This window comes from Petromyzon marinus, chromosome 32 (assembly GCF_048934315.1).
Source record: "Petromyzon marinus isolate PM22_M1 ecotype Great Lakes invasive population chromosome 32, UKy_Petmar_22M1.pri1.0, whole genome shotgun sequence".
In the NCBI taxonomy this organism is placed as follows: Eukaryota; Metazoa; Chordata; class Hyperoartia; order Petromyzontiformes; family Petromyzontidae; genus Petromyzon; species Petromyzon marinus.
Window position 1 is genome coordinate 12860167 of NC_133698.1, and position 13433 is coordinate 12873599.

Below are 13433 nucleotides of genomic sequence, written 5' to 3' on the forward strand. Positions count from 1 at the left end.
CAGTTCACTGTAATGAAGCTCAACACAATTCCACCAGTTCTCGGTACGAATCGCTTTCTGTCACCTGAACACAGATACCTTTTTCCGGACTATGCAGGTCAAATCTGGACAGGTGGCAACCCTAAAATATAATGTGATATTATCTCACGATATGACGATTATCGCAATGTAATTTTCCCGTAACTTTGCAATTGTATTTCACACGTTCATAGACGTGTGTGTTGTCCTTTGATGTACTTCAAGTAGGAATAAGGATTGCTTAAAGAGTTAATCAACTACAGTTCACTCAACATAAGCCTGCCGTAAGTATTCGAATTATTGTAAATTTACAATATGTAATGTTTAAAATGCTAACGCTGTCAAAAAATTATGACATTTCGTCGCACGCCATCAATTAGTGCATATAAATTATTTACAAAGCCCTAATTTAATGTTAATAGGAAGGTCTAAACAAGTTAAATAACTATTGTCCATGTTAATTATTGTTATTCCAGAAATATTTGACCAGGAGAGGAAATATTAAAAAAAACACACAAGTGAGGAACGATAATCATGATATGATTTTAACAAAATGTAATGTCCCGTAAACGAGAACGTGTGAGGCTGCCCTGCAGTAGCAGACTGGCACGTCCGAGGCGAGGGCACGGGTCCACGCGCTGCGTCAGTCCGCCACGTGCTCTGCTCCTTCTGCGCTCATGCCTGCCGATCCCGGCATGGAGACGTCTGTGCGGGCTGTGTGTGTAAGCCACAGCCGGTGATCAAGTTTGAGGTTACTAAGTTCCGTTAGCGCTACGGTAACAACTTATATATCCGCTCTGATACGCTGGTTTAATTTCGACCTCGCTTCGTAGAGTTACGGAATGAGAGACGCTCTCTCCCCAGCGCCGCTCATTAATAATGACTGATGCAGAGATACGAGATCGGGGCGAGCGGCCGGGTGGGAAGGGATGGTGGTGATGGAATTGTGGGTGATGACGGAGAGGATGACGTGGAGCAGAGGATGATGGTGCGTGCCGGCGATCCAGCGCCGTGGACGTGCGGGTTGGTGGGTCACGTAGAAGGCCCCGCGTGGCCAGGAGGTGGCAGAGCAGCAAGTTTTGTGAACACGCTTTGAGACTTGGTGACACTGGATGATGATGTAAATAATTATCGTGTTAATAAATTAGATTGATCTTTGTAATTTAGAGTCTGTGACGCGACTTTAGAAAAGATTGCCTTTGTGGCTGTGAAGCTAAATAATCTACCCCTCTTGGCCTTTCATTATCTTAAACATTACCCATAACCACAGCCCTAGACCTCGCTTGAACCCATGGTCCATCCTTTATGTTGCAAAGTGATTGCTTCACATGATTCCGGCAGCCTCTGAAAAAGGTTCGGCATTCACCACAATACCAAAAATAAGTAATATTTAAAAATACTTAAAAAAACACGCTTTAATGAAATGTACTGTACTCGTAATGGCAGAACTCCACGACTCCACGAAGTGGCCACAAAGCTTGCCATAACGTAAGGGGCCGTGGTGATTTACAGCCAACGTGAGTTGAGCGTGGACAATTAGACCCAAGCCGAAACATAACAAAAAAATTAAAACAAAATAAAATGATGGAATATAGTATTGTCATCAGTATGACATCAGTTTACCAAGTTTGCAGTCGATACCACATTGGGAAGTGGGTTAAAATTTAGTGACAAGATTTGAGGATACGACGAAAACAACAACAGAGTGAGTTAATCGAAAGCGTGTAATAAAATCTGCTCCTCACTACAGTAGTTGCCTCCTGAGCACGATGGGCAGTGCTATGTGGTCTCCAGAAGTGCCGCGTCTTAACATCCTCATCCTGGGTTCTGTGCACGGTGTCACTTGTTAGCGTCCAAGATTCGTGACCATATGATTCTCTTGATATGCTTGTTGTCCGCTATAGTTGAATTTCTGAGCTTGTGAGATGTATCGTCGTCTGCCGATATCCTAAACACGAAATTATCATCTCCTCGGTTATGTGAACATCTCCGGTGCAATGGCCAACACCCACGTGTCAGCTTATCCAAATTGAGATCACCTTCTTAGGGATGGACCGAGGCAGAACGCCGTTCACATTCCCGCGTCGCCGCTCCTTGCGAGCCACGAAGCGGCGCCGTCTCCAAGCGGCTCGGTCTTTCAAAATTCACGCGCGCACACAGAGCTCGTGGCGGGGACGGAGCCAGCGTTTGAACCAGAAATACAAATCCGCTGAGAACGGCCGCCCAGGGGCAGCAATCGCCGCACTTCGCACCGAAACAAGGGGGCGCGTTGTGAGCGAGCCGCAATGTTGCGCGCGTGTGATGGCAAGAGAGCGCAGGGCACGTCTCGTGAACAAGTGACATAACGCACGTGCAACACCGACACGTTTGTGCGCCCACCCGCGTGCAAAATAGCGCGCGCTTTGTCTCCAAATACGCCGCGTCTGCCGCCCCGTCCCCTAACGCGCAAAGGCACAAAGCCCTCGTCTGTTGGCCGACATCCTGGCCGTGCCCCCATCCCCCCCCCCCCCCCCCCCCGAGCGTCCCTCCTTGAACTTATTCTCAGGAAGCGCGGCTCGATGCCACCGCCGCTGGCAGTGGGCCCTGTCTCGCGTTGCGTAATGCGGGGGCGAGTTGCCCGGCCGCTCCCTCGGCCCCGCCGTCGCGAGGTCGTGGCTCCGCTCGTCACGAGTTGTCCACGCTGACGCCGCCACAGCGCAGAGATGCCGGGACAGGGGCTGTCACTAGCGGGGGGGGGGGGGGGCGGTGCTGGGGTGGCCCCCGCGCCACCAAATGTCCCTTGCCCCCCCCCCTCCACACCCAGGCTCACTCTCCCCTTGCGGTGAAACTTGTCTTCTTGTGTAGATGTATGTGGCAGCGCCTTACTGCAAGGCGCTTTGCAACAGTTATAAATGTTGATTTAAAGCTTTCGTGACTGCAGGAATTCACACTGTTGGGTCTTTCAATCAAGTCACGTAAATAAAATAATAATAGATCACGACGTTTCGATCGCAAAACAAGCAATCGTCTCACCTGAAGACGATTGCTTGTGTCGTGATCTATTATTTTATTTACGTGACTTGATCGAAAGACCCAAGGGCATAGTTATAAATGTGTAAATAAGATCAGGTTAACACGTAGGATTTTGCGATCAATATCACGTACAACCAATTTGTAAGTAAACAAAGACAATGAGTGGTGTTACTAATGGTGGTGGTGTAGTTATGGTGGCAGAAGATCAGGTGGGAGTGGTTGAGGAGGGCTTGGGGTAGTGATAGAGGTTGGGGTAGTGATAGAGGTCGGGGGTTTGGGTAGTGATAGAGGTCGGGATTGGGGTAGTGATAGAGGTTGGGGTGGTGATAGAGGTCGGGGATTGGGGTAGTGATAGAGGTCGGGATTGGGGTAGTGATAGAGGTTGGGGTGGTGATAGAGGTCGGGCTTGGGGTAGTGATAGAGGTCGGGATTGGGGTAGTGATAGAGGTTGGGGTAGTGATAGAGGTCGGGGATTGGGGTAGTGATAGAACATGGCTCCAGAAGGCCTATAGGTCTGGGTAATGCTCTCACCATGACCCCACAGGATTCATGAACGATGCAGTGTACGAATTACAGAAGCCTGTAACCGGCGGTTGAACTGTGAACCTCCTGTGCGAGCAGCGGTGCTTAATGTTGACCCCCCGCTGTGTCTGTCACCCCTTACCGTCGCCCTCCTTCCCCGTGCATCAGTGGCTGGTGGCGGTACCTCCACGCGTCCCTCTACACACTCGATATCCTCTTCCTCCTCGCTGCCCACACACGCGCCTTGCTCGCCGACCCAGGTGAGGCAGTGGCGGTGCAACTGCACCGGCGGGTGGGGGGAGGGGCGACCACTCGCGGTTGTCCGGGGGGGCCGGCGGTGCCAGGTTTGGGCAATGCAGGCCGCTCATTCCCATACAGATGGAGCAGCTGGAGTCAACACTCGCTCGACCGCCTTCTCACGGAAGGTCAGGCTACAGAAACCTCGGCGCCCACTGGGAGTGGAGTTGCACAACACTCGCGTGCGATCCACTAACCCTCGCTGCCTCCAAAGGGCCGCGTGATGGATGTGTGCCACCACTGTCGGGGCGTCTCGTCCGCTGTGGGACCTCGTGCCGATCGACGCGCGGTAACCGACACGAACGCACTGGAGAGCTGCACTCCCCGACGCGCGGAAAGATGCGTTAGCCCGCGTCTCCTCATTTAAATCTTTAACTCAAATACTCTTGCACAATCCAGCTCGGGTACATGCTACGCGAACCGGCAGTGCGCAGTATTTAATTATTTATTCGTTTATTTTGTGTGTGCGATTGGATGTGACGTCCACCGCGCAAATGAAGAACTATTAAGTTACGGGTTTAAAATCTTCCGTTACGCGCCAAGTCGCGCGTTTGCTATGTTCGCCGCAACCGACACCCTGGACACCCTTGTTAATGAGACAGACGTTCCACCTCGGAGGGATTTTCGAGGGAGGGGACATTTTAACGAGTTCATTAAAACTGTCCGGCGCGCAAACCGCGAGAGCGGTGGCGACTTGTAAATATAACCGAGGAAGCTTCAGACTCGGCGAGGGACAGCGCGGAGGGGGGTGGTCGCGACACAGGCCGCGTGTGTGTATCACGACAAGACAATGGCTGCTTGTGCTTTTGAGCTGCATCTCCCTTTTAATGGACCGGTTTGGGGGGGGGGGCAGCTCGTTTGCAATAAAAGGTCCCATTATAGACTCAACGGCAGACTGTCGTTGAGGATTAATAGCGTGGCAGGCTTGCAGCGTCATAATCTGCCAGAGTCTATTTCCAGCTCATTATGTTGGCCCCCCGGCGGTGAGCTCACGGTAATCAGCTTCTGCCGAAAGATTTGCGGCCGCGCGCCGCGAAGATACCATGAAAATTAATCATCCGCGGCCCCTCTGTCACTCCACTGTTGGATGAAGTTCTGCCCGTGCAGTGGTGGTCGAGGTTGTTCGACCGCAGCTCACCAAGTTGGTGAGCGCGGGCTGCCAAAGGCGTGGGTGATCCTGGGCCGCTTCAGAGATCGCTCGCCACTGATGTTAGCCGTGGTCGCGGATCAAACTCAGCTCACTGTGTGCATGGACAAGTGTCCTGAACACCCTGCCACCGCTTCACCCGACTCAAATAAAAAAAAAAACTATATTGAGTACTAAACAGAAATACAAGGGTAAATATGAACTCCAAACATTAAAATAAAATGTTTAGTCCATCAATCTATTGCAGCTGAAATTCCATTGGTCGGTTTTCTCTGAGTCTCAGCAGTATGTGGCTTGTTAAAACAATGCCACGAGGCTTCTTGATGTCATTGGATAACATCAGTGACCATTGGTTTCTGAACTTGTCCTGGACCTCCCATAGGTTAGCTCAGCCTTATTGGGGTACCTGGCGCAGTGTGTAAATGCCACCACTGGGGAGATAAAGGTGGCCGGGCGTGATTTTGAACATGGCCCCCTCGTGTGCCATGCTGACCTTAGGTGCTCGCGAACAGCACTTGCCATTTTGAGTTTATATGTTTGAGTGTACGAAGATCTCCGTCTCTGTGTGTGTAGAGGTTTGTGCTGGTTCTAACGTGTGTCTTATGTAGAACTATCCGATCTGATGAAGTAATTGATTGCTCTACCGATTTATCCGTTCGGTTGCTTGACCAATCGGATAACACCCAAATAGTTGTTAAAAATAATTTCTCACCTCCTGTGCCACTGGACGGGAGGTAATGGGGGCAGGGCTTGGTGACTGAATTGGCATCATTGATCAGCCGTGTGTCACGCTGAGAATCGCTTTGTTGGGGGGTTTCCTGCCTTCCTTTTTCTTGATATTTTTTTAGTTTTTTATTACGACACATGGCGACATTCCAACAATAAACACGTGGTCCGGCGTTACAGGTCGTGCGCGTCCTTGTTTACAGGGCTCCATGTCGGTATTTTACAGGGTTGGCTAACCTTTCGTAGGTTTCCCACCTACCTCGAGGAAGGATTTTGCAGGCGCCGGCCGCCGTTATTACAGAGGGCCCCGAGTAACCAACCGCCAAAGAATAACCTCTCGTCGATCGATCGACTTAATCGTTGCGCGACGCTCGCCTCACGCCCCCCCCCCCCCCCCCCCCCCGGTTTGCTGCAGGTGTGGTCCCTCTGCCCGCGACAGCCATCGACTTCTCGGACATCCGCTCGAGCGCCACGCGTAACGGCGCGGAGCTGGTGCGTGCCCTCGGCCCTCCGCCAAGCCGCTGCGTGCCCGCCCGCCCTCCCGCCCGCCCGCCACTCTCGCGCTCCCCCACGGACTAGACGGGCGTCCTCGTCCGTCTTACCCGCTGGACACTCGATGCATCGGTCAATAATACGGTGGCCTTAGAAGGAGATAGATATATACGTAATAGGCGATGTTTTAGGCGATCGCCCAACTTCATTGCACTTAATGGCCTGTCTTCATAGCACATAATACATTTATTGCGCGTACATCATTTATGTGCTATGGCATTGCTAGACTCATCAGCTTTTATAAAAAACATTATTTTTAAGCCCGCAGTGTTACTGACACTGCGGTCTTTCCCGCCAAGTTTATCCCACGTGCAATATTTGAATCAGGCCACGAGACGGAGAATCCATTCGGATGTCACATATAGCAGCGCATCGCCCCGTACGGTACAGAGTGACTGCACGCAAGCAGACATCCTGGAGCTAGCCATGAGATCCCTCCAAGTGACCTCTGGTTCAGAGGTTAGGCTCCAGAGGTCACACGGTAGGGGGGGCATCACTTTTCTACCCACCCTGTTACAGAGAGCAATGCTTGTGACATGACAAACCAATTTTTTTAATTCTAATAATTCAGCCAATTGACGTGCAGCAACAAAATGAATTTGATGCGATGTTATTGTCGAGTGCTTTGTGCGGTGTGGAGTAAACATCGCCGCGAGGAAGACAAGGCGACAGAGCGTACGTGGTGCTGGCCACCCACCCCTTCGTGTGCTGTACCGGCCTTCATAGGTGCTCCCTAACGGCACTTGCCCCAACAGTCTGTTCAGGTTATACGTGGGATCTTTGTCTTGTGTGTGTGTGTGTGGTGCGGCGAGCAGGCCAGCGAGTCGTGGACCGTGTGCAATCGGTGCGAGGCGTACCGGCCTCCCCGGGCCCACCACTGTCGTGTGTGCCAACGCTGCATTCGACGCATGGACCATCACTGCCCCTGGTACCACTGCGTTGGGAGGGTATTCGGGGGGGGGGGGCAGGACAGGGATGCGGGAGTAGAGCAAGTAGGTTGTTGACTCTTGTAATGGTTGTAATGAAAATTTGCCAGTCAACTGCTGGATGCGGCCCTCTCCACACTCTGTTACTCTCGACTTCCTGGATCTCTTCCTGATGTTGTTTGACGTAGTTTCAAACGAAACGCCTTTATCAAATTGTCAAATTTGTCTTAGTTAAAACTTAGCTCGCTCAGACACGTGACGAGTAGTTTGTTCTACCACGTAGGGTGGTGGAGGGTTTTAACGACAAAGGTTTGGTCCGATCGATCGTTACGTCGCGGCCTAACCGAAACACAACCTTTTACGAATCGTAACATTGGCTGCTACACTCGCTCAGTCACACAGGCAGGCAGACATACTTCCCCCTTTCCTGCCCAGCCCCTTGACGGAGATTGCTGAGTTCACGCTCTTGGGACAGCAGCAGCAGCAGCAACAAGTCTCCTCTGTTAGCGGTCAATTTTCATCATCATCATCATATCCCATCTGCTGTCATTCCTGTCCACTCTCGTGCCTCCTCCATCCCTACCTCCTACCCCCCTCCCCCGCCCCACCTCCCCCACCAGTCCATCTTATTCTCAGTCGTCCTCTACCTCTGTTTCCTACCACCAGAGCAGGGGGTCAGCAACCGAAATAACTAGAAGGGCCCTTTTCTTTTCGAATTCGATACAAGACTCAATATTTCAAGAGGCGCAATGCGCGCGAGTACGTACATACACACATTACGTCGCAGAGCAGTCCAACCCCTGCACTAGCGGCTGCATCGCTTTTGCCGGATTCCTGTTTTGGTGGCATTATTCTAACGTGACCACAGCGCCTTGGGTGTGCAGACTTGTGCCGGAAAGGCCGCACGTGTTTCGGCGAAGAATTAAAATTGACTCGACGCGACATAGCCACAGCCGCCTGCAGAATGTCGAAACCGGTCCACAGTTGTGCTTGCGTTGAACCGATGCTGCTGAAAAATCATGCCCTCCCAGAAGGCCGTGTGGCTGCTGAGATGTGCGTAAAAAAATAAACAATTACGTTCCTTTAATCCGGACGGACAGATATGTGAAGCAGGTGAATCGTTGGCTTCTTTATTTTGTTCCTCCCTATTATCGTCCCTTCCAACTTCAAGTTTCTCTCTTGGAGATGGACATGAGCTTGACACTAAGACATATACAGAATGTGTGCATATATATAAACACATAAAGGAGGTGTGTGTCTCAAGAGTAACCTGGGAGACCGGTGCCCGTGTGTATGTGTGTGTGTTTTTGTTCCTTTTCTGTTTATTTTTTGTTCTTTTAGATTCGCCCAAATATAAAGTGCGGTCCACCTGGCTCCCGCATGGCGCGGGACACCGAGGGCGCGGTTTGTAAACAGACCGCGAATCTCAGCGCTAGCAGCAATAGCAGCAGCAGTGGCAGCACCTCAAGTGAAATGCTGTCCAGCTCAATTTCGGAGGCATTTTCATCGATGATGATCTACCAAATATCTGGCGGTCCCCGGCGTTCATGGTCATAAACGCACGCTCGGAATTTACACCGAGAGAGAAATTGACACTGAGAGGCAGGATTCTCTCGTCAAGGGGCGTAAACCATCAAGTGAACCCCGGTCACCCTCGCAGCGGCTTTTGGCTGGGCCATCGAACAAAGACGGTCACCGCATCGCGCGCTTTGAGATGCGCTTCCGCGCCCGTCTGGAGCGCCCTTCCTTGTCACGTAAACGAAACGTGATAAGCAATACTGATTGGCTTTGTCGGGTGGTGGTGGGTTTAACGACACATATTTACGCGATATAACCCAAAAATATTCGTTGTTATGGACATACATAGGTCAAAGGACTACTGCTGAGGATCCCTTGAAAATCCCCTTATCCACACTAGGTGGTGCTGTATCGTCTCACATTCCCTGCTGTGGAGGTCTTCATCACAGCGCAATAAAATAAGATGCATTCGTTTGACTTCTGAGCTGGATATTTAGCCAAACGGAGCAAAACGCTAAGTTCGATACGACGGGGATATTTTTTTCTTCTGAGCAGTCATTGGTGGCCGAGCTGAGACCATCGGTCTACTACCCTGGTTTGATCGCGGGTAGCCGACGCCTGGATTCAAATCTCAGGACCTCAGCGGCGGTCCGGCCCGATGACCTGATAACCCCCAGAGCCCCTCCAACGCCACGTACGCAATTCGGTTTAAGAACAACAACAACAAAACGCGTCTTTCTGCAGCAAAATCCCAAGGTCTGTGGAAGCACAAACATTCCACGGCGTCTCCTTCTCGTTGGGAATCTCCGCTCGGCCGTCGCTCCATTCGCTGATGCAGAACCGTTTTGGGATCACGGTGGACAGGGGTGCGAATATTTTGATCATTTGTGGAATTGGCTCCGAGTCACCCTTGAATTGGACAACTGTGCAGCTTAATGGTGGGGGGGGGGGGGGTAGGCTTCACACGGGACACAAAAACTTCTGACATCGGGGCCACCTTTGACTTTGCGTGCATTTTCCACGGGAGGAGGTGGGATGGTGGGCTGAGTTGACCTCCATCTGGGATTTGATGTCGCAACCGTCTAGAGACTCCCCGAGGAATGCGTAGATAAATAAAGGACATTGCTATTATAAACACTATGCTGCCGCAGTGGGTGATAACCTGAGTAAAATATAAAAGGTCTAGTGTGTGTTAATAGGTGCTCGCTCGCTGTCTGTGCACCTGTGTGAGTGTTTTACGAGTGCAATTGCACGTGCACATGGGTATGCACATGCATGCATGCGTGTGTCTGTTTATTTACATGTCCCTGTTATGTGTGCACGGGTCTGTGTGTGCGTGCGTGCACGGGGAGCGAGAGTGTAGCGGTTCGCACGTTGGGCTACGAACCGAGCAACCCGAGTTAGATTCCCGCTCACGGCCAACACCAGTGACGATTATTTGTCCTGGGTCACCCCGAGGTCGACTCAACCTCAAATTAGTACCTGGTGCGGTGGGTAAACACATCGCCACTGGGGAGACAAGGCAGCCAGGTGTGGTTCTGGCCACCCACCCCCCCGTGCGCCGTGCCGGCCTTCACAGGTGCTCGTGAACAGCACGTGCCCCAACAGTCTGTTAGAGGCTATATGGGGGACGTTTGCCTTTTGTGCGCGGATGTCTTTTCTCTGTTTAGATTTGCGTGTCCTCGGTAAGCGTGTATCGTCCGCAATTACGATAGTGTCTCTGTTTATGTGTCTGTGTTTGTGTACGTGTGACTTACGACCTCTTGCATCCTCACCGCTGCCGTCATCCCGGGCCGCTGTTTCGAGTTTAGCCAACACTTTGCGGGGATCCCACGCTGACGTTGCCTCGTCGTGTCGCATTCTTTCAGGATAAACAACTGCGTGGGGGAGCTGAATCAGAAGTACTTCATCCAGTTCCTCGTCTACACCGGTGGGTGTCCGTCGGGCCGCGTAACGATGCGTCCATCCCACAAATTAAAATCGGTTCTTGGGATCACGATACCAACATCGGACCCTGCACACTCTCCGCTCCAGCGGCCATTGTTATTTTATAATAATGATGATGGCATGAGTGTATATTACAAAGAGTTCATATTTGGGATTGTTGACTGATATGAAATGCGTTTTCTCAGTGTTGATATTCCATTTGGCAGTGGGCCAATCATGTCTGATTAAACCTCTTGTGATGAATTATGTACGAGTACGTACAGCAGCATGTGTGTACGTGTGTGTTTGTGGGAGCGGTAGTTAGCGCGCTGCGCTATGAACCTAGCGACCCGAGTTCGATTCCCGCTCACGGTCAACACCAGTGACGATTATCTACACTTTTTTTTTTTACCAGGAAAACCTCGCTGAGTCTCGAGACTCTTTTTCAGGAGGGTCCTGCCAAGATTTAGCAGTAGGGGTGGTGATGTTGCGTTGCTGCCTTGTGTGATCTTCAATCTAGTGGGCTAATTTGTGGCTAATCGGCCATCGTCAACACGCACCGTCTGCTTCGGAGTGGATATTGAAGATCCCGTGACGTCATCCGAAAGGAGCAGGCCTTCGCGTCCGGCATTACGATCACAACTGCTCGGTGCTCGGACAGTGCGTCAGCCCCCGAGAGAGAGACAGCCAGAGCCAGGGCTTTAACCATGAACACATGAACTCAGCAGTGCTGGCAAAGTGCTGGCACAGTGCGCTTGAAATGGCCATTATGAACGCACTGATTGAGCGACGCGGACGCAGAGCTTTAACCACAAACGCCAGGCGGCGCCGGTTACTCCCCCTGGGCCACCTCTGGGATGGCCACAGCTGGATGGTGTCCACTGCGCTGGGGCTCTTTTGTTTACATTTATGCCGATGGCGGAGGGGGGGGGTCAGTGAGGGGGGGGGGCAGTGGGGAAGGGACAGTGGGGGCCACGGGGGGGGGGTTCATGCTCGTGTGCCAGTGCGGCAGTGAGGGCGGCGAGATTCTTGGGAAGGCGCCCACCTGGGGATTGTGTTCGATCGCTCGCCCTGTGGATTGTGGTTCCGGCGGCCGCTCGTCCCGACGGTGCTAATCCCTGGCACATGCTCGCACGAGCGTGCGTTTTGTCCGTGATCTTCTTATGGGACGGACACTCGTTTGCGTGCGTGTGTGCATCGTGTGTGTGGTGTGATGTGTCCTTTGTTTGTTGCGCGTGTGAAATGTTTACATTAAGTGTGTGTGTGTGTCATGCGTGTCGATTGTATGTTTATTATATGATCTGCCAGTGATCTCAGTCATCGCATGGCACCTGGGTCTGTCCCGTGACCTGCCAGCGAGCCTTGGACACGTCATGTGGGCTTAAAATGCACCTGGCCTGGCACCAGTGCTGTGGTGACGTCACCGCCACTTAGTGGGGAATGGCGGCTGTTGTTGTAGTTGGCCATGTGCTGGTCGCGTGCCGTGTATGTTGCGTGTGTCGTATGCGCTGTACGTGCGGCTCGCGTGTTGACTACGCGCGTTGTGTCTGTGCCCCAGGTATCGCCAGCATCTATGCACTCCTCCTGGTCCTCGCCAAGTTGGTGACGAGTGGCAAAGAGAAGAAACCTGAGGAGGAAGCGGAAAGCCAAGCCTCAGTGTAAGCATAGTCGCTGTCACGACTCCATATGGGCTCGAGTGGTGGCGCAGTGGTTAGCGCTCTACGCTATCAACCCGGCAAGCCGAGTTAAATTCCTTGCCACAGCTACACCGGTCCTAGCCCCTCCCTTTAACCAACCCGCACTGACCATCTCTGTGACCTTCTCTGTGACCTTTGACCTTTGCTTCACAATAGGGGGCGGCACTTTCCCACCCGCCCTGCCGCAGACAGAAACGGCTGTCACACCGTTACTTACTCAGTCAAAACCGTTACTTAACTAGCCTATTTTTTCTCGGCAAGGCCCATTGAGCTATATACAGGTAGTCCCCGACTTACGATGCTCCGACTTACGATATTTCGATCTTACGATGGCGATAGCGATATGACAAAATTGTAAAATATTTTAAATGCCGCGCGGCAGCCAAACGCAGCAGCGTACGAGGTACGATACTGTAACTTTATCATCGCCATCTTCCTCTTCCGACAACTATGTTAATGTAGCCATCAACAACCTAAACATCGTTCAAGTATGCAGACGACGGACAGAATATTGGTGAGTACAGTAGAATATGATACGTTACAATACGTTCAATGCATGTATGATAACGTAGCTTTAGCGATTTCATTTTAGGATTACCACGATACGATACATTACATTCAATGCATGTAATTTTTTTTTTATAGCAGATAGGATTGTTTCCTGAAAAAACTTTCTATGGAATTGCAGTTCATATAGGTAGGCTAAGAATTAACCTTGTTTTTTACTTTACATTTTACTGTGCAATACATTATGGTAATTAATAAATGCATACAGTATATAGCTTATACAGTATGGTACTGTAAATTGCTCCGTTTTGTTAAATTATCACTATTCTTTAAGACTCCTGGGTAGGCTAGGCCATTTTCGACTTACGATATTTTCGACTTACGATGGGGTCGTCGTAACGCATCTCCGTTGTAAGTCTACCTATAGCTCTCTTTTAGAAGCAACCTGGCCACAAATTGTGGTTCAACGTGGTGGCTTATCATGTGGACATTTATTGCAGCCAAATACTCCAAACGCACGTCGATTCTAAATGTGGAGGGAAAAACGGATGACCTGGAGAAAAATCCACGCGACCATGGGGAGAT

At 51.2% G+C, this 13433-nt stretch overlaps 1 protein-coding gene across 3 annotated transcripts in view; it reads left to right on the plus strand.

The window, feature by feature from the left end:
* The window catches only part of LOC116948203 (palmitoyltransferase ZDHHC3-like), a 56731-nt gene that overhangs the window by 5032 nt on the left and 38266 nt on the right, over positions 1 to 13433 (plus strand). For all 3 annotated transcript variants that reach the window (XR_012945830.1, XM_076071313.1, XM_032964682.2), the window contains exons 2-6: positions 3721 to 3812; positions 6138 to 6214; positions 7090 to 7202; positions 10587 to 10648; positions 12203 to 12302. Coding sequence is in view for 2 of the 3 variants with exons in the window: in XM_076071313.1 (XP_075927428.1) it covers positions 3721 to 3812; positions 6138 to 6214; positions 7090 to 7202; positions 10587 to 10648; positions 12203 to 12302 (444 nt within the window). In the remaining variant the exon portion in view is untranslated. The remainder of the gene's footprint in view (positions 1 to 3720; positions 3813 to 6137; positions 6215 to 7089; positions 7203 to 10586; positions 10649 to 12202; positions 12303 to 13433) is intronic.